Genomic DNA, 21944 nt, shown 5'->3' on the forward strand with positions numbered 1-21944 from the left:
AGCAGTTGTGGTACGTAGCGAGTCGCGAGAGCATGTAGTTAAGTTGCAAGTGGCACTCTGTCTGCAGTAGTCAGTCAGTACAGTTGACAGTTGTGTGTGAGGAGTCGCCGGGCGTCGACATGGGTCTCTGGTCAAGGTTCGGGACGAGGTATATTGTTAAATAAGGTAATGAAGCAGCGTTGCGCTCAGCTAATAATGTATGGTAATTATAATCAATTTGTTCAAGAAATGCCCCAATAATAATTCTGTTTTCAAAGCAATCGTTATTAAAAAAGAAAAAAATCATTACAATTGAATGTTCATTTCTCAATTTTTGTGTCGAATTTACATTGGGCCATTATTTTTCAATATTTTTGTAGCGAAGGTACAGTCGCTTTTATTTCAATTTAACGATGTTTTGTGGGAGCTCAACAACATTTGGGTCATTATAATTCAGTAATCTTATGGGGAACTAACTTTTGGCACGTTTTCATTATCATCGACTTTTCCTTTTATTTTTGCTGCGAAGTCACACTTGGCTCTATTCACATTAACATTTGTATTGTCTGGTAAGAATTTGCTGGTAGGTTGCGTTGAGCACGATGTCCATTTACATTTAATTAACTATTTTCTTTCATTTTTGTGGGGAGGTTACAAACTATTAGCATGGTTTAAGTTATGTGCGTCCCCAACTCGACGCAACGAGTGCACTTACTAGTTTTCAGTTCCTTACTGTTAAAAAAAAAATCAAACAGTTTTAATCTGCCAGGAAGTTTCATATCAGCGCACACTCCGCTGCAGAGTGAAGATCTCATTCCAGTATATAAGTGGTTCCAAAATTTTTGGAGTGGCCGTATGGGCACAAGCGATGCTGAATGTTCTGGACTCCCTGTGGAGGTTAAGACTCCAGAAATCATTGATAAAATCCATGATATGATAATGGATGACAGAAGAATTAAGATGCCTCAGATTGCTGGTGCTGTCGGCATCTCGAATGAACGGGTAGATAGTATCTTGCATAAACATCTGGACATGAGAAAGTTATCCACAAGATGGGTTCCGCGATTGCTCACACTTGACGAAACACGGAACCGTATTAAGCGTTGCAAGAATGGTTTTCAGCTGTTCAGGAAGATTCTGCAGGACTTTAAGCTTCGTTTTGTTACTGTGGATGAAGCGTGGATACATGACTATACTCCTGAGACCAAACAACAATCTAAACAATGGGTTACCAAGGGAGAACCTGTACCATAAAAGGTGATGACCATTCCTTCGTCCGGAAAGGTTATGGCGACTGTCTTTTTGGATTCGCAAGGAATAATCCTCATCGATTATCTGGAAAAGGGTAAAACTATTATGGTTGCATATTACTCATCGCTATTGGACTGTTTGAAAACCCAGCTGCAAGAAAAATGACTGCGATTGGACCGCAAAAAAGTCCTTTTCCATCACGACAATGCACCAGCACACATCTCAGTAGTTGTGGTCGCGAAATTAATGGAAATGGGATTCCAACTCGTATCACATCCCCCCTATTCTCCAGATTTGGCTCCCTCGGACTACTATTCGTTCCCCAATTTGAAGAAATGGCTGGCAGGAAAAAGATTTTATTTAAGCAAGGAGGTGATTGCAGCAACTAATAGCTATTTTGCAGATTTGGACAATTCATATTATTCGGAAGGGACCAACAAATTAGAACAGCGGTGGACGAAGTGTATAAGTCTAAAGGGAGACTATGTCGAAAATAAAAAAGGTTTACTACAAACAAGAAAGTAGTTCTTATTTTTACACGGACTTTTCCAACGCCCCTCCCACAGTGTGTCACTCGCCTCAGTGTGGAACTGCGTAAGAAAAGATATCGTAAATGGCTCCTCACTGAAGAGACTGGAAACGGCTTTTGAGAGGCAATAAGTTTCGAGCCATCAGATGAACTGCTGCTGTCAGTGGAGGTATGTCCAGCCCAAACATTTTCCCTACGAACATTGGGATGGGATCTACACACACTAGACGTCGGAAATATCGTAAAAGGCTATTGGTTACAGTAGCAGACAATACTGCACGACTTGTATGAATAAAAAAAATGTACGAAGTGGACGTTACGAGTCTGGAGACATGTAGTGAGGTCGGGCGATTCGTAAATATATGTGTTTCCAAATGCTGAAAGCCATCGAAGGCAGAGACGGCCAAATGAGACGTTCGTGTTGCAGTGTGTACGGGGTCTACTTCTCGCTGGATGTAGGTACGTGAGTGTTAGGGGTATATTTAGTATCACAACTTGAACACAATCCTTTAACATACACCTCTGTAATATGGGCAGCCACATTAATTAAAATTCGGGGTAAACCTGAATAAAACCAATAATAGGTGTTAATTGATGGTTTCGTCACCACCGTTTTCGCTGCATTAAAGCAGCATCATTAGATGATTCTACAAAAAAAGGAAAAGTTCTTGTAATCTATATATTTAAAAAAACAAATTAAGGACAGCCAATAGAAGTAAAGGCAAATGAAATTACTTGCAGTAATTTCACGTGGATTATAACGCAGAGACGCCCCCAACGTTTGTTGTCACAGAATCCAACCCTACGAGGAGGAGAAGTGAATAAAAAATGGTAATCGGCAGAGCATTGGAGCGTACAGGGCGGGGAATGAGATACTGTGGTAAAAATAACCGTGGTTAATGTAATATATTTGATTTATTTATTTATCGTATGATGATACAGAACTTGGATCAAATACATAATTTTAGAAGTATACAGTGTAAGAAATGACAAGCAAAATTCAGGTACAGAATCAAATGTCCAAAGTATTATGCTGAATTATGTACTCATTACACAAGTTCTTGGATTTCTAAGTCGAATCTGTTGATCCAGTTGGGCCTTTCACGTGATGCATGGTGGATGTCATTTATTGATCCCCGAAGGCTCGTTTCGGGCAATCATCAACAATGTGATTCATTGATTGCAGGGCAACTCCACAGTCACAATCTGGAGATGTTGCCTAGTCCCATTTGTGCTTTAGATATCCGCAGTTCCCTTGTCCTGTTCGGATTCGGTTGATGGTTCTCCACTGGTTTCTGGGGAGTGTAAAACCTGGAACTCTCATGGAAAGGTTTTCAACCAGATGACAGTTGAATAGTGACGATTCTTCCGACTGACTTCTCCATACTTCGTTGATGTTAAAGTCGGAGGCTTCAAGATGTCGTGCAGTTCGCCAAGGCGGTTTTCTTGACTTCAGACGCTGATGTTCTGCTGGGGGGTTCTTCTGAATTTTTCTCCAGATCGTCAGGAGAGCATCTGATCTTCGTAGAGCTGGAAGCCATGTAGTTTGAGTGCTACATATGCAGCTTGTGATAAGTCGCATTGTCTGGTTGAGTTGCACGTCTATCTTGCTACAGTGAGCACTGCTTATCCAAGTCGGACAACAGTATTTAGCGACAGGGTATGATAGTGCCAAAGCAGTTGATCTTAGGGTTTGAGCGCTGCAACCCCAGGAGGTACCAGTAAACTTCTGAATGATATTATTACGGGTCTTCACTTTTGCGGCCACGTAGGAGGGATGTTGTCAGAAAGTTAGGGACCCATCGAGTGATATTCCGAGGTACTTCGGTGTGCTGCAGTACTTCAAGGTTTGTCCTCTGAGTTTTACCTCTGGTTTATAGTCAGAGTGACTGTTCCGTAGGTGGAATGCTGAAGTAACAGTTTTCTGAGGGTTTAGACGGAGGCACCATTTCCTGAAATATGTGTCCAGGATTTCCATGTCGGCAGTTAATGTGATTTCAGTATTGGCGAAACTGAAGCTTTGGGGGGGGGGGGGGGGTCAATGTTACTCGCGTCCGTGACATACCCTAAGTCACACGTGCCTCCTGGGTGGTGCAAAATAAGTAACAACAACTGGATGAGACCGAACTGTCCGAAAAGGCCTCCCGTCATAGAATGCAGGGCTATATATTTGATTAAAATACCGTCAGTGGAGCGTTTTTCTGAGAAAAGTAACCAATTAAACATCCTCGTTACTACAAATCTAAAAGACCCCTCCCCCGCCACCCCAAGAAAGAAAAAGTTATAGAAGTTCAAAAATCGTGAAGCAAGTAGTTGATTAAGCTGTTGGGCCTAGATGTACATCCATGTACTAATTGAATGCAGATGAATAACGAAAAGTATTTAAAAAATGTTCTAGGGCCATGAATATTATCTCAGGCAACTTACCGGGAACAAACTAGTCAGAAACGAGAGTGATTATCAGATAAGAGACCCCATTTATAATTGCAAACCTAGGAAACCAGAAGAACCGATTGATGAACCGCCTAACATAACCTGAACGTTCCAATACACAAATACAACAGGAAATTTACAAATTCTGTAGTTGTTTATCGCGTGATCAGACCAGTGGAGGTGGTCAGCTGCATACTAAACTGACGTGTAAAGCCATATGAATGGAGGCGCTAGTGTCCTCTATTGATTTTGTGACTACGAAAATTGAGAGTGTCTCCATTCCCTGATGTATTTGACACTACCTTAATACTTTTCATTTGGGCTTATTTTTATTGTCTGACCTTAATTTATTTCCTATATACATATACACTCCTGGAAATGGAAAAAAGAACATATTGACACCGGTGTGTCAGACCCACCATACTTGCTCCGGACACTGCGAGAGGGCTGTACAAGCAATGATCACACGCACGGCACAGCGGACACATCAGGAACCGCGGTGTTGGCCGTCGAATGGCGCTAGCTGCGCAGCATTTGTGCACCGCCGCCGTCAGTGTCAGCCAGTTTGCCGTGGCATACGGAGCTCCATCGCAGTCTTTAACACTGGTAGCATGCCGCGACAGCGTGGACGTGAACCGTATGTGCAGTTGACGGACTTTGAGCGAGGGCGTATAGTGGGCATGCGGGAGGCCGGTGGACGTACCGCCGAATTGCTCAACACGTGGGGCGTGAGGTCTCCACAGTACATCGATGTTGTCGCCAGTGGTCGGCGGAAGGTGCACGTGCCCGTCGACCTGGGACCGGACCGCAGCGACGCACGGATGCACGCCAAGACCGTAGGATCCTACGCAGTGCCGTAGGGGACCGCACCGCCATTTCCCAGCAAATTAGGGACACTGTTGCTCCTTGGGTATCGGCGAGGACCATTCGCAACCGTCTCCATGAGGCTGGGCTACGGTCCCGCACACCGTTAGGCCGTCTTCCGCTCACGCTCCAACATCGTGCAGCCCGCCTCCAGTGGTGTCGCGACAGGCGTGAATGGAGGGACGAATGGAGACGTGTCGTCTTCAGCGATGAGAGTCGCTTCTGCCTTGGTGCCAATGATGGTCGTATGCGTGTTTGGCGCCGTGCAGGTGAGCGCCACAATCAGGACTGCATACGACCGAGGCACACAGGGCCAACACCCGGCATCATGGTGTGGGGAGCGATCTCCTACACTGGCCGTACACCACTGGTGATCGTCGAGGGGACACTGAATAGTGCACGGTACATCCAAACCGTCATCGAACCCATCGTTCTACCATTCCTAGACCGGCAAGGGAACTTGCTGTTCCAACAGGACAATGCACGTCCGCATGTATCCCGTGCCACCCAACGTGCTCTAGAAGGTGTAAGTCAACTACCCTGGCCAGCAGGATCTCCGGATCTGTCCCCCTTTGAGCATGTTTGGGACTGGATGAAGCGTCGTCTCACGCGGTCTGCACGTCCAGCACGATCGCTGGTCCAACTGAGGCGCCAGGTGGAAATGGCATGGCAAGCCGTTCCACAGGACTACATCCAGCATCTCTACGATCGTCTCCATGGGAGAATAGCAGCCTGCATTGCTGCGAAAGGTGGATATACACTGTACTAGTGCCGACATTGTGCATGCTCTGTTGCCTGTGTCTATGTGCCTGTGGTTCTGTCAGTGTGATCATGTGATGTATCTGACCCCAGGAATGTGTCAATAAAGTTTCCCCTTCCTGGGACAATGAATTCACGGTGTTCTTATTTCAATTTCCAGGAATGTAGACCTAGATGTGGGCCCGCCTTAAGAGGCTGCTTTGAGGAAACGAAACAGGCCGTGAATAAATCATCAGATAACAGGTGTTTGCGGCATTATTCAGGTTGCATTTATACTTATTTAAGTTATCGTGAATATGAACCAGGACGTTTGAAACCAGGTCTCAGAAACGAAGTGTCGCCCTGTTTCTGTATCTTTCAAAATGATAAAAGCCAACTTCACCGTCTTGACTGGCTCACTAAATCACTGAACCTTAACAACACAAGAAATTTGGAAGTACGGGTGAAACGCAGCAACCAACATACGTGCAAAGTGGCAGCTCTACGGAATCTAATCATGAACTACCAGCTTCACTGTATTCGACGTATCTGAGCTCTGTAGAAAATTGGTCCTTATTTGTCTCGGTGAAATGAATAACTGACGCAATTATAAAGGGTAGCGGTGGTGTTGCACGGTATCTGGGTGACGTCTCCTCCATGTAACCAATTTTTCTCCATTGTCGTATTTAACGAAATCATGGTTATTAGTAGAATATTTCCCCTTACACATTTTAAATTTACATATTACAATGTATTGCATAAAATTTTTGTAAGTCAAAAAGGAAGGGTTTAACGGGAAATGGCATACATCTCGCGAAGTGACCATGAGGAGAAATTAAAGATAATACAGAGGCTTATGGATAGTCATTCTTCTCACGCTTCATTCGCTAGTAAACAGTTAGAGGTACCAGAAGTACTCTCTTATACACACGTTCGGGCGGCTTGCGGAGTATTTATTCAGATGCAGATTCAGGAACTATATCCATTTTTTCTGATGCTTACATAGTGGCCACTTTTTCCTTCCTAGGGCGAGTGATATGGCAATAGCCAATGACACTACATCCATTTTTTCTGATGCTTACATAGTGGCCACTTTTTCCTTCTTAGGGCGAGTGATATGGCAATAGCCAATGGCACTACATCCCACGTCTGCTGTTATGGTTCACTGACATATTTTCTACAAATCTTGATGCCCTCGTATCTGAAACCATTCCAAGCGGCAGATCGTTTCCAATCGGAATTTGGTATTGGACCAAATACCACAGAAAAAAGACAGCTTTAAATAAAATAAATATAAATAACTTATTTAAAAATTGTCACAAAGATTTATAATGATGGATGATACCTTTCTTTACGAAAGGGGTTAGAGCTCAGTCTGTACTGTAGTATTATATGTGGTGTACAGAAGTAACTAATTCTTACTGGTTTACACATGGCCAAGGTGTGTGGCCACTTTTCTCTATCGAACGTCACGTCGGCATTGGTGGACCGTTGATGGGACTACCAAACAGAAAGACCTAAAAAGTAACTTCATTTGTAGGTCAAAAGACGTTTTTAATTTTGATGTGATGAAAAGGTAGTACTCTACACATAAATAAGGTAACAAGGGGCGTTTAATAAGAATGCAATACTTTTTTTTCGGCCTGTTTTCGCTGAAAAGAAGCGGAATTTGTTGCGGAACCTCATGGAATATTCCAGCTTCAGCCCGTAGAGTTTTACGAAGTTCCGATAATTGGTGACACTGTACATTTCTTTCAAAATGACGTCTCCAACAAAGAATGAGTTCCAAGCAGAGTGCTATCACTTAGTTTCCTTTAGCGGAACCCAGAGCACTGCAGTTGTTCATAGGCCTTTGGAGAATGTCTAAGGAGATCTGGCAGTGAACAAAAGCACGGCGAGTCGTTGTGCGACGCACCTGTCATCACCGCAACCACGTCGCGCAAACCTGTCGCTACTCTCGCGTGCCGGCCGGCTGCACACATCTGTGACTCCCCCCGTATTGGAAAGTGCGGGCGGACACTCTCATTCGAGGTGATCAACGGCTCACAATCAAGCTCCTCTCTGCTCTGCTGGACGTCCCTGTTGGTAGTAACCGAGTGAGGTAGCGCAGTGATTAGCACTTTGCTCTCTCATTCTGGAGGACGACGGCTCATACCAGCGTCCAGCCATACTGATATAGGTTTCTCCTGATTTTCCTAGATCGCTCCAGCCAAATGCAGGGATGATTACTTTGAAAGGGCACCGCCGGTTTCATTCCCCATCCTTGACACAATCCTAACTTGTGTTTCGTCTCTGTCTGATGACCTCGATATCGACGGGAGGTTAAATCCAATCTTTCTTCCTTCCTTCTGTTGGCAGTGCTCACAAATTCGTCCACCACTTGGGGTTCTGAAAGGCATGTGCCCGCTGGAGTCTTCGTTGCCTAACAAAAGACCATAAAGAGCAGCGAAAGTATACCCAAAATTTATCGGATTTATTTTAGTACGCATGTGGATGACCTCGCACTTTTCTTTGTTTAGTGCCATTTGCCACTTTTTGCACCATACAGAAATTCTCTCTAGATCATTTTGTAATTGGAATTGATCGTCTGATGATTTTACTAGACGGTAAATTACAGCATCATCTGCAAACAATCTAAGGGTGTGCTCAGATTATCACCTAGATCATTTATGTAAATCAGGAACAGCAGAGGTCCTATGACACTACCTTGCGGAACGCCAGATATCACTTCTGTTCTACTCGATGATTTACCGCCTACCATTATGAACTGTGGCCTCTCTGAGAGGAAATCACGAATCCAGTCACACAACTGACACGACACTCCATATGCACGAAAATTGATTCTATTAGAATCACAAATGGAATCAACCTACTTTAAGAAAAAAAGGTTCCTGCTATAAATGACGTACAGGTACTGATGCCATATCAGAACGACAGCGATCGCATTATCAGGTTAAATGAAAAGAACCAGGGCAGATCACAGTAGATATTTATTTATTAATTACAGTAACCGGTTTCAGTCTGAACGACTAACTTCAGCTCCACGAGGACGTTTGCAGCCAATTCACGAAGCTGTTGTGCGTACCATGAGGTACCAGAATGCATCCGTGAAGGGCTCCGTGTGCTTGTTGTGTGATTTATGGTTGTATCATTGATCGACAATGGAACTGTGTGTTTTGCAGGTGGCAGGACGACCCAGACGAATCGTCTCTGGTCAACACAGGGTGCTTCCTGTCGTCTACTGGCTACGTGGAGTGTATGCCGCCTGCCTACTTTCGCTCGCACTGCAAGCCGGACAATTCTCGCTGGCCCTACAGCAGGAACAACTGCACGCTGCGGCTCGCCTCCAAGTTGCCGATCCAGAAGCTCAAGTTCGAACTAATGGAGGTCAGTACTTCCGCCATTTACATGGCGCTCGCACTTCGCTAGCTGCTGGATGGCTATAAGGGAATGTGGAACCACTTTCACCTTATTGTCGTACACTCATGCTCATAAATTAAGGATAACTGCAGAACGTGGTGCCACACAACGTGGCACTACACAAAACTGGCGCTAGTAGCATAAGCAGATAGGGAACACAAACGACACATATCTGTAAGTCCACGGTATTGGCGATAAGTTGGGAAAACGGTCCCGAAACACATTTGCTACAAAACGCCACTGTTTCCTGTGCATGTACCCCGACATCAGTGTGCGATATGATCAGCATGCACACGTACACATGCCGCACAACGGGTTGCCATACTCTGGATCAGGTGGTCGACCAGCTGCTGGGGTATAGCCTCCCATTCTTGCACCAGTGCCTGTCGGAGCTCCTGAAGTGTCGTAGGAGTTTGAAGACGTGCAGCGATACGTCGACCGAGAGCATCCCAGACGTGCTCGATCGGGTTTAGGTCTGGAGAACAGGCAGGCAACTCCATTCTCCTGATATCTTCTGTTTCAAGGTACTCCTCTACGAAGACAGCTCGGTGTGGCCGTGCGTTATCAGCCATCAGGAGGATGGTGGGACTGCGCTCGGAAAAGGCGGACATACTGGTGCAAAATGACGTCCCGATACACCTGACCTGTTACAGTTCCTCTGTCGAACTCATGCCGGGGTGTACGTGCACCAATCACAATCCCACCCCACACACCATCAAACCACGACCTCCATACAGGTTCAAAGGACATTAAGGAGAAGGTATTTGGTTCCTGGTTCAAACCAGATGAATACCCGGCGAGAATCACTGTTCAGACTATACCTGGACTCATCCGTGAACATAACCTGGGACCACTGTTCCAATGACCATGTACTGTGTTCTTGACACCAGGCTTTACGGGCTCTCCTGTGACCAGGCGTCAGTGGAATGCACCTTGCAGGTCTACGAGCGAGTAGACCATGTCTCTTCAGTCGTCTGTAGACTGTGTGTCTGGAGACAACTGTTCCAGTGGCTGCAGTATGGTCCCGAGTAAGACCGTCTGCGGGTACTGCGGGTGAGATATCGGTCTTCTTGTGGTGTTGTACAGCCGGTACTGTAGCCACGGGAAACGTTTCCTGTCTGCTGGAATCGTTGCCATAATCTTGAGATCACACTTTGTGGCAGACGGGGGTCCCGTGATACGACCTGCTGTGTTTGACCAGCCTCCAGTCGCTCTCGTATTCTACCCCTCATAACGTCATCAATGTGTGTTCTTTGAGCCATTTTCAACACACAGTCACCATTAGAACGTCTGAAAACATGTGCACATTGACTCGCTGCACCGTACTCTGACATGCACCAACGCACCTCTGCGTATGTGACAAAGTGAAGAGATATTAACTTGCACCATAACACATGTTACTGGGTGTTTATAATGATAACAAATACAGTTTTTAAAGTTCGGTCTCCTCGTAGCCTTCACTTCAGTGTTGATGCTGTAAGGGCATCAGGGACTCGACTGGCACCCAATGGCCTGTGTCGCCTATAGGCGCAACAGTGACGATGCGCGTCTGCCTGCTGCCGCACAGTGGTCACTACATTAGTTATGTAAAAAACTGTCCTAAGAGAGTGTGCGGTCATTGCATGTTTCTTGTCAGGAAGCCATCTATACGGCTTTATTCACTTAAATGGTCACCGTGCTGACAATCCGCAATGTCATGACGTCTTCGCATTCCCCAAATGGTTACTTGCCTTTTCGCAAACAAGTACATCCCCTGACTCAAGGTACGTGACGGGTGTGCTATGTCCTGCAAGGATGAGCGAACAGTATTTCTTCTCAGGTGGAAGTTGCGTTCAAGCGCTGAGATTCTGAGTGGCGTTGAGTATTGCCCGCTTAGACACATCGATTACACTCTCGATTGGAATACTTGACTAATCACCTTTTGCAGCGCGGACTACTGCGAGACACGCAGGAAGATGGTCAGTGAGGTTCTGGAAGGTACTCAACAGCCATGACTGTTAATGAAATATTCCGAGTAATTATGCCGTGGTGGTATGGGTTTCACATTAAAACCCTACGTTTCATACCAATTTGCGGAGGACATTTTCAGTAGGGATCGCCGCTTATTTGTGTGTCCTGTTCACACCGTGGCTCGTTAACTATGTTATCTCCGGACGTGAAGCTTGCATTTTACGATCCACAGTCGTGTGCAGCCATGCCGACAACCACGCCGTCATCCGCTGCACTAGATTTCTCTTTTGAGGATCAATGGCGCCAACATTCCGATCAAGGTGGTCTCACAGATTCTAGAGAGGGCATAAATCAGAGAAGTTTGTGGCCAGGGGAGTTCAGTAAACTCATCCTGGATCTCTCTGAACCGCGCATGTACACTGCGACCTGTGTGACAGAGTTCATTGCTCCCCTGGCAGATACCGTCGTACCAGAAAAAACAAACTACATACAGCGGTGGACATCGTCTGCAAGGACAGTACTTGTGTAGATCCACTGTGTCATCCAGAATAATGAGATAACCCGCGGAAAGCTACGTAAAACTTGCCCACACCATAAGGCTTTTTCGGGGCCTGGACCCTTCCAATGATTGTTGTAGTACTTCTCAAAATCCATCGTTCTCGCGGATGTGGGACGGCGGCTGATGATACAAATAAAGAAAACGCACTACCACAGACAGATCTTCGAAGAAACTCATTTCAGACAACTAGAATCGGATCAACACTTATGCCATCTTCAGGTCCACTAAAAACCAATAAAAGCGCGGATTGGTAACTAGCTTTCATTTCCTTTTCGCGCAGTCACAGCTTGGAAACATCGAGATGTTGTGCGGTTCACGTAGTAATAATGGGGTAACAGAAAGACATTCGCATCAATGGACGTTGCAGGAGCGAAAACTCTCGGATCGGTTAAAAATCGGACGTAACACTAACAAAGTCTCAAATCACTACCGCTCAAAGAGATTGAGAAAGAAGACTGTGACAATTGACGAAATATTGTGGATGGATGGAAAATACTCGACTCGGCTGATAACCGGGAAACCTAAGTTGGAATTACGAGTAGTTTTCATCGTGTGTTTTAAAGCGGCATAGAAAAATCAGAAGTTTTTTTCCCCCTTATCTTTCCTCTGTACATGGTATGTTAGGTTGTTGCATAAAATCACCGCGTTTTTGTTTTGCATGTTGGTTTTCTGGTTACCATGAGTTTATTGATTGATTGTCATTTTTATTGGTATGAAGACAGTAACTGTTCTCAGACGAGCAGATACCATTGATGACCGTGCAGCTTCGTTAGAATATATGTTAATTTATTGAAACCCTCGGCTTCCGGCAGGTGTTGTTGATATACTTCGATGGGTACAGTTGAAAATGTGTGCGCTAACCGGGACTCGAACCCGAAATCTCTTGCTTACATGGCAGACGCTCTATCCATCTGAGCCACCGAGACACAGATGAATAGGGCGACTGCACGGACCTATCCCTTGCACGCTCCCCGTGAGAACCAGATTCCCAACTGTCCACAGTCTACATACGTAATGTACGTAATAGATATTTGCCCATCCACTCATTACTCGCGCCCACTAAGGTGAAGATTCCCGTAATAGTTCGGGCAACCTGTACGTGTTCACACAAGCGAAGGTCAATGGCCGGGTTGCCTTTAACTATATGTGAAGAGAACAGTTGCTATCTTCATATATAGTTAAAGACTACCCGGCCATTGACCTTCGTCAGTGCGAATGCGCACAGGTTGCCCGAACTATTACTGGAATAGTCACCTTAGTTGTGCGCGAGTAATGAGTGGATGGGCAAATATCTTATTAGGTACATTACGTCTGTAGACTGTGGGTCTCACGGGGAGCTAGCAAGGGATAAGTCCCTGCAGTTGCCCTATTCATCTGTGTCCTCAGTGGTTCAGATAGCCGGCACGGTCGCTCAGAGCAGTTCCGTTTCAGCCGCGCTCGCGAGTGGCCGCTGTTGACTGTTGCGCTGCACTTCAGTGTTTACATCGCTGTACTTGTACTTCGCCGAGTGCCGTCCGTCCGTTAATCTCCGTGTTCGTTCCTGTTCCTTGTGATCTGATCGCTCTTTCTGGTCTTGCTGCTGCTACTTGGAATTTCGGTTGTTTAACCGAAATTGCTTCGCTGGATTAACCATGGCTACAAACCTCAGGAAGAATACTCTGGTATTTGCTTTTGACAAGGAATCCCGTCCTGTTCAGCCGACATCCCTGGAAATCGATGACTGGATTAACAGGTAATTGGTCTAAATTCTGAAACCGTTCATACCTGGCAACTGGATCAGGAAAAATACTGTGTTTTTGTGAAGTTAATCAGTGCTTCGACTGTTGATAAAGTGTTACGAAAGTGGGGCTAGGAAGTAGATTTTGTGCATAGAAATGGTTATAAAAGTAAGGTTTCCATCTATAGAGCGGACATTCTTTACAAAACCGTTCGTGTCTTGAATCTCCCCATTGAAATTGAAAATGATGAGATTAAGGAAGCTCTTTTAAACTACGGAGACGTTAAATCAATTGCAAATGAAAGATGGTCGCCTCGCTTTAAACTGCAGTGTTTTAACGGGGTCCGCTGTGTAGAGATGGACGTTAAGACGAATATTCCGTCTCACATAACTGTTTGTGGGTATAAGGCACAAATTGTTTATACAGGTCAGGAAGCTACATGTCATATATGTAACGAAACCGGCCACTTCAGACAGGAATGTCCGCGGCGAACTGTTGTGCTTAAAAGTAATATGATACAGCGTCAGAAGCTTATCTTAAATGATCTGTTACCAAAGAATAGCCCGGAACAACTGGTTGAGGATGTTAACGCAGCGGGACAAGCTGATGTCTCCCTTCACGATAACAGTCAATTTCCCCCGTTAACAACAAAAGGAAACCCCGTTGCCACTACTCGTGAAACTGAAATGCAACCGAAAAAACGACCTCTGGAGATAACTGATAGTTGTTCAGAGGACGAGCTGTCTTGTCCCACTCCCTCACTTCGCAAGCAAAAACAGTGCGATGAGAAGGCAGAGGAACCAGAAGGCAAAATGCGAATGGAAACTAATGAACAGAAAGATAATACACATACGGTACCAGAAAATGAAGGGGGTGTAAGCAGCATTAATTTGCAAGAAACAACAGGTGCAGTAGCCGATTGCAAAGATCAGAATCTATCTGTTAATAAACAAATTCAGGGAGAGAATGCAAAACTGCAGTCTCCATTTGTTTCCCTCGATCAGAAAGTGGGTGAAATTAATAAAGAACGAGGAAGTGGTGGCCAAACTGAAATCACGGTCAACACCTCAGGGCAGGCGCCGGCAACCGAAATTGCTAAAGCGTCTGCTGCTGCTCCAGATAAGCCGCGAAGTAAAATACCGACGCAACCAAATGAGAATGTATCTCGTAACCAAGGGAAGGGAAAATCCAATAGGGGCGACCCAAGCCCAACGAATGTTCAGTCCGAAACGGTCGTACACGAATCACTGGAGGAAAAATCAGAAAGTTTACCAGGAAATCAGTCTGCTTGCGGTACAAGAGAAAACATCAGAAGTAGAAAAAAACGGGACAGTAACTAATAAACTGATTGAAGTGTTATTCCATGTTCAGCCTTCCGAGAAAACTGTTCCAGCTTAACTGAACCCTGAACCACAGTAAACTAAATTAGTTCAACAAAACAACTACATAGTGACAGCACAATGACGCAATCTTACTCTGTCACCACTATAAACATAAATAAAATCACGACCGGTTGGAAATTATCGGCCCTTAAGGAATTTTTGTACGAATCCGCGACTGATATTGCCCTGTTACAAGAAGTTCTAATTTCGGATTTGGTAATTCCCGGTTTTGTCAATTACATAAATGTGTCTCCCGAAACAAGTGTTGGAACAGCTATTTTGGTAAGGGAAGGGATTACAGTAAGCGAGGTGGAACGACTGGAATCTGGAAGGGGAATAGGACTAAATATCTATGATGTGACTATCATCAACTTGTACGCCCCTTCAGGAAGTTCTCATCGAGCTGACAGGGCACGTTTCTTCAAAGATGACCTGATATACTTGTTAAGGAAATCACCAAGACAGTTATTACTTGGAGGTGATTTTAATTGTGTTTTAAATCGAAAAGATCAGTTACCTAATTTTAATTTCTCAAGTGAACTAAAACAATTAGTTACTGGTTTAGAATTAAAGGATATATGGGAAATCAAATACCCCTCCACTGTTGAGTTCACTTATGTCACGGCAACATCACGTAGCAGGATTGATAGACTATATATTTCTAAAAATCTTATAACTTCCGTGACAAAAGTAGAAACCGTTCCTACGTACTTTTCAGACCATTCAAGTGTCTTAACTTGCATAAATCTAACAAGACAGCCGGTTCGCCGATTCAAGAATCAGTGGAATTTGAACACTTCCTTGTTAGCAAATCATGATTTAGAAGATCTGATTAAAGAAACATGGGCAATATGTCTGCGAGCCCGTAGTAGATATGCCACTGCTATTGACTGGTGGGTTAAAATGGCAAAGCCAAAGTTGAGGAAAGTTCTTATTAAATACAGTGCCCAGAGCGCAAGGGAAATGAAATGCACTATAGAGTATTACTATTCCGTTTTGAGAGATCTATATGATCAAGTCTCAGCAGGTTCCTCACTTCGGATAGCAGACATCAAAAAAGTCAAAGCCAAGTTACTTAATATCAAGAGAAGTCAAATGGAAGGGTTGAAAATAAAATCGAAGGCAAATTCGGTGTCAGCAGATGAAACTACTTCCCTATATCATTTAGTGAAGCATACGAAAAACGGGAGAAGGACTTTTATTGAAGAAATTCGAACAAAACACGGTACGATTCTCAGAACCCAGCAGGATATCATGGACGAGATTTATCGCTATTATTGCGAGCTATATTCTGTACATCAAAGTAGTGATGCTTCCTTGGAAGAATTCCTTGACATCCTAGCCCCACAGCTGACAGAAGATGACAACGAAAATTTTCTCGAGGTTGTCAGTGAAGAAGACGTGTGTAAGACTCTGTGCGCCTCACCACCAAAAAAATCACCAGGACCGGATGGTCTGCCAGCAGAGTTTTACATCCGTTACTGGCCAATAGTAGGTGCGAAAATCACGGACATTGTAAATGAGGTTATTCAGGGTAAAATGATTCCGGCTGAGTTTAAGGAGAGTAAAATTGTTCTGGTTCCAAAAACAAATGGAAACAAAGATTTAAATAATTTTCGTCCAATTTCACTGCTGAATTCTGATTATAAATTAATAGCTAGAATAATAAACAAGAGAATTTCATGCCTTACAGATAAAATTATTAGTCAACATCAGAACTGTGCGCAAGGCAGAACCATTTTTCAAAATCTAGCGGAATTCAGGGATATCATTGCAATAACTTCTGTAACAAACATAAAGTGTGCTTTATTGTCTTTAGATTTTTATAAGCCGTTCGATGTCGTAAACCATGCATATCTTCTACAGACATTGAAGAAAATAGGTTTCAACGATAGGGTTATACAGTTGATTAAGAACGTAGCAACTGGAATAAATGCTAAAATAGCGGTGAATTGTCAACAATCCAGGCCAATGCAAATACAACGAGGTGTTCCTCAAGGAAGTCCTCTGTCCATGTCGCTCTTCGCAATTTCGCTGGAACCTTTCCTCCGACATGTCCATGCCACATTAAAAGGCTTAACATTATCAGGAAACAAAACAGTTATAAGAGCCTATGCTGACGATATAGGGGTCATTATAAGGAATAATGACGAGGTAACCACGCTAGCAACAGTGATTGATTCGTACTGTAGAGCATCTGGAGCCAATGCAAATGGAAAAAAAAGTAAGATATTAAATCTCAGAGGCTTTGATAATATCAACGTCGAGTGGGCAAAATTAGTCCGACAACATAAAACACTTGGGATCACCCTGACAGCATGCCCTATGAAAATGACGGCTTTAAATTGGAAAGTTGCAGCAGATAAAGTGCAAGGAGCCATTGTAGAGAATTTAACTCGATATATGAACCAAGTTCAAAGAACACAGTATATCAACTCATGCATCCTTGCTAAGGCTTATTATACTGCCCAGCTGTTTCCAATACCGAGAATGATAGCGAGGAGAATAATGTCCAAAATCACAAAATTTTTGTGGAGAGGTGAAGTGTTCAGAGTACCTGCTAAAGTAGCCACTTTAGATCCTAAAAATGGTGGAATAGGATTAACTGATATAACGGATAAAGCCTCTGCGCTTTTTATCAAAAGGCAAGTTAATTTAATAAGAGACTCGCGAGAAAGCATAACCAGACAACTTTTCGAGATCATTAAACCTCCAAGCCTGCTTCCCCCGATTGACGTGCAGAATATCAACAGTCGCTTACAGCACGTGAGGATTTTCTATGTTGAGTTTAGTTATGTCCGTGTCGAACTCAGGCAGTCCCGACACTTAACATCGAGAGCCATAATGCGGGAACGAAAGAAAAGCGAAGGAAGAAACAAAATAGAACGACAGTTTCCAAACATTGAGTGGTCTGAGATTTGGAAAAACATTAGTTCTAATGTGCTCACGTCTAATATAAAAACGTCATGGTACAAGACAGTTAACAACATAGTTAGCACCAATGAAAGACTGCACGCAATCGGACTCTGTGAAACAAATTTATGTCAACAATGCCATCTAGTTGACACAGTAGTTCATCGATATAATTGCAGTGGCCACATGAATAGTTGGAAGTGGATCCAGGAGCTAATAGCTCTGATTACAAGAACATCCCCTGAGTATATATCGCTGTCATTGATACACAGGCCTGAAGCACGCTATTTCCCAGAAGCAAAAAATAACGCTGTGTACTGGTTGCTGGGAAATTTTGTTAACTACGTCCTTAACAAATTAGGATCCGATAGCATCATAGAGTTCAAGGTACACATGCTGTGTGAGTTCCACAAAATTAAAAGCTATTCGAATCACAAGAAAAAGTTCGGTAATATGCTAAAAATTGTATTTGAAAGAATGGGCATTGGTTAATATAAAAAAGAACACTGTGTTACAGTGATGTATTGTAGTTACCTTAAGGATACTATTTAAGATTTTACAGTATATTTACGATGTGTGCTTTTCCTACTTCAGAGAGTAGTTTTTTGAAATTTATAAGCTAATGTACAGAACTTATGTGACATAGAGATTGTGTGTCTAATAGTGCCAAACACAAAACATGAAAGGTGCATTATTGGCTTATACTAGAAATTTTGAAATAGGCAGTTTTTATAGAAATCTCCATATCGATTGGTTAAAACCATAAGATTCTATCTGATAAATGTAATATTCAATGGCTGGCACATTGCCCTGTTCATTATTGCAGTGAAAGACTGATTATATAGATCTGATCACTTCAAATACTTAGATTCAATTAATGTCCAGAAAGTGTAGTTGGAAGGCTAGTCAACTTTATTATATATCTCCTTTCCGCCATTCTCAAGTATTTATGTTTAACTTAATTCTTTCTGGTGATTTAGTCAGTAACACAATCTTCTGTTGTCTTTCCTTAATGTCAGCGCAATTGAAATGATCAAACCGTTTTGTTTAAATAACTTGTTATATGTATAACTAGTATGTATTTGGAATGTGTAACATTGTTTTTTTTTAAGAAAGGTTTTATAAAAAAAAGCGTGTTGGGTCAGAGGGCTGCATGCTCTCTGTAATAAGAAAACTGAGTCAAGAAATCAACCATCAACTTGCACAGATGTCTTGTGACGTCCGCTTAAACCAAACGCAACGAACTATATCGAACAAAATTTTAAAAAAGAAGAAGATAAAAAAAGATGGATAAAGCGTCTGCCATGCAAGCAGGAGATCCCGGGTTCGAGTCACAGTGGCGGCACACATTTTAACTGTCCCCATCGAGGTATATCAACAACACCAGCCGACAGCTGAAGGTTTCAATAAATTATCATTTATTTTTATTTGTAATTCGCTGTTACGATTTGAGTTTAAATAATGTCATTTTCTCATTCGGAAATAGTGGATGGAGCCGTGGACGCTAGAAAATTGAGCGAAAAATGGATAAATCGGAACATTCCCGATAATTCTTCTGTTTGAGTTCAATAGAGAGGTGACAGCAGTGGAGGCTGTCAGAAACAATTTCGTTATGTATTGGTATAATGCTATTGGAAAGAGGATGGCAAGAAAATGCTTTTCTCGTCTTAAGAATGATCGTTTTGCATTAGCGACTCTCCACATTCAGGAAGACCTTCATGGATTAAAGAAGATAGTTTTAACACACTACTACACATTGATCCACTCTGGTGCATTAAAGAGCTGGTAAATGTGGCTATCAGTGATCTTTTCATCATTTGCGAGCAACGCGGATGGTTCAAAAGTCGGGTGTATGAGTATCACGTGGTGTAAGCCTAAATGAAAATTCTGCGGGTTCCCATGTGTGCGTCTCTGCTTGTTCGTCATCAATTGGCTCGTGAAGAACGAAGATCATTCACATCCTGCATCGTTACTGTGAAGAGAAGTGGTCTCTTTATGCTAACGTATGGAACAAGAAAGGAATGGTTAAACCCAAAAAAAGCAGTTACTCCCCATACAAAGACCTGCGAGCGTCAACAAAAGACAGTGTTATGCGTTTCGTCAAACAGCGGGACCGTGGTGTACTTCTGATTGCGTCCCTACCACGTGACCTTCACTGGTGACAGTACTGTCAACAACTAAGACGTCTTGCAGACGCAGTCCGACAACAGCGACCAGGAAGACTGCTTGAAGTGACGCTTCTACACGGTCACGCCCGCCCGCATTCTGCTACACTGACAAAAAAACATCTTAGAGGAGCTTGGTTGGAAGGTCATTCCACAGCCACCTTATTCACATGATCTTGCGTGTTAAGGTTTTTTTTCCTTTTAGGCTCTCTATCGAACATCCTTCAAGGAATTTCCTTTCCGGATGAAAATTCTCTCCGAACACGGCTTGACGTGTTCTTCGCCTCAAACCCATGTGATTTCTACAGTCGCCGAATACAAAAGTTTCCCCGGCGTTGTCAGACTGCTGAAAACAGTGAAGGAGAAAATATTACTGACGACTGGTGCGTGTATCCGTTTATGGGAAAACGCTACGAACTTATGCTTCAACGCGATATTTCCGAAAGTATTCATCGACATGTATACTCTGCAAATCATATTTAAGTACCTGGCAGAGAATTCATCGTACCACATTCACAATAATTCTCTCATATTACAATGTCGTACAGCGCGCGGAGAAAACGAACACTCATATCTTTCCGTCCGAGCCGTGGTTTCCCATATTTTATTGTGGTGATCGTTTCTCCCTACGTAGGTCGGCGTCAACAAAACATTTAGTGATTGATGTTTTGTGAGAAGATTCCGCAGCAACGAGAAACGCCTTTGTTTTAATAATGTCGACCCCAACTCCTGTATCATTTCCGTGATGCAGTCTCCCGCATTTCGCGATAATACAAAACGTGCTGCCCTTCTTTGAACTGTCACGATGTACTCCGTCAATCATACCTGCAAGGATGCCACACCGTTCAGCAGTAATCAAAAACAGGACGGACAAGTGTAGTGTAGACAGTTACTTTAGTAGATCTTTTACATTTTCCAAGTGTTCTGCCAATAAAATTCAGCCATCGGTTATCCTTCCCCACAATACTTTCTAACACAACCCTGGGGAATGCCAGAAATCACTTCTGTTTTTACTCGATGACTTATCGTCAGTTACTACGAATTGTGACCTCTCTGACAGGAAATCACAAATCCAGTCACGTAACTGAGACGGTATTCCACAAGCACGCAATTTCACTACAAGCCGCTTGTATGGTCCAGTGTCAAAAGCCTTCTCGAAATTCATAAATACGGAATCAATTTTAAATCCCTTGTCAATTGCACTCAACACTTCGTGTGAATAAAGAGCTAGTTGTGTCTGTCACTAGACCGTTTCCTTCGAGGTAATTCATAATGTTAGAACACAATATATGTTCCAGAATCCTGCTGCATATCGACGTTAATGATATTATCCTGTAATTTAGTGGATTACTCCTACTACCTTTCTTGAATATTGGTGTGACCTGTGCCACTTTCGAGTCTTTAGTTACGCATCTTTAGTTGATAGAACGGTTGTATATGGCTGTTAAGTATGGAGCTATTGTATCAGCATACTCTGAAAGGAACCTAACCGGCATACTGTCTGGAGATAAAAACTTGCTCTTGTTAAGTGATTTAAGTTGCTTCTCTACTCCGAGGGTATCTGCTTCTACGTTACTCATGTTGGCAACTGTTCTTGATTCGAATTCTGAAATTTGTGATCATCATATCACTTAGTGGTCTTTAATGTCCGATTCGCTGATGACATTGCTATCCTGAGTGAAAGTGAAGAAGAATTAAATGATCTGCTGAACGGAATGAACAGTCTCATGAATACACAGTATGGTTTGAGAGTAAATCGGAGAAAGACGAAGGTAATGAGAAGTAGTAGAAATGAGAACAGCGAGAAACTTAACATCAGGATTGATGGTCACGAAGTCAATGAAGTTAAGGAATTCTGCTACCTAGGCAGTAAAATAACCAATGACGGACGGAGCAAGGAGGACATCAAAAGCAAACTCGCTATGGCAAAAAAGGCATCTCTGGCCAAGAGAAGTCTACTATTATCCAATACCGGCCTTAATTTGAGGAAGAAATTTCTGAGGATGTACGTCTGGAGTACAGCATTTTTTAAAAAATATGAAG

The 21944-nt window shown here is 43.3% G+C and overlaps 1 protein-coding gene across 1 annotated transcript in view; it reads left to right on the forward strand.

Annotated features, from left to right (window-relative positions):
- The window catches only part of LOC126188323 (neuronal acetylcholine receptor subunit non-alpha-3-like), a 135120-nt gene that overhangs the window by 36920 nt on the left and 76256 nt on the right, over window positions 1-21944 (forward strand). Inside the window, exon 5 of the mRNA XM_049929918.1 lies at window positions 8977-9181. Within this exon, the coding sequence (XP_049785875.1) occupies window positions 8977-9181 (205 nt within the window). The remainder of the gene's footprint in view (window positions 1-8976; window positions 9182-21944) is intronic.

Source organism: Schistocerca cancellata, chromosome 5 (assembly GCF_023864275.1).
Source record: "Schistocerca cancellata isolate TAMUIC-IGC-003103 chromosome 5, iqSchCanc2.1, whole genome shotgun sequence".
NCBI lineage: Eukaryota > Metazoa > Arthropoda > Insecta > Orthoptera > Acrididae > Schistocerca > Schistocerca cancellata.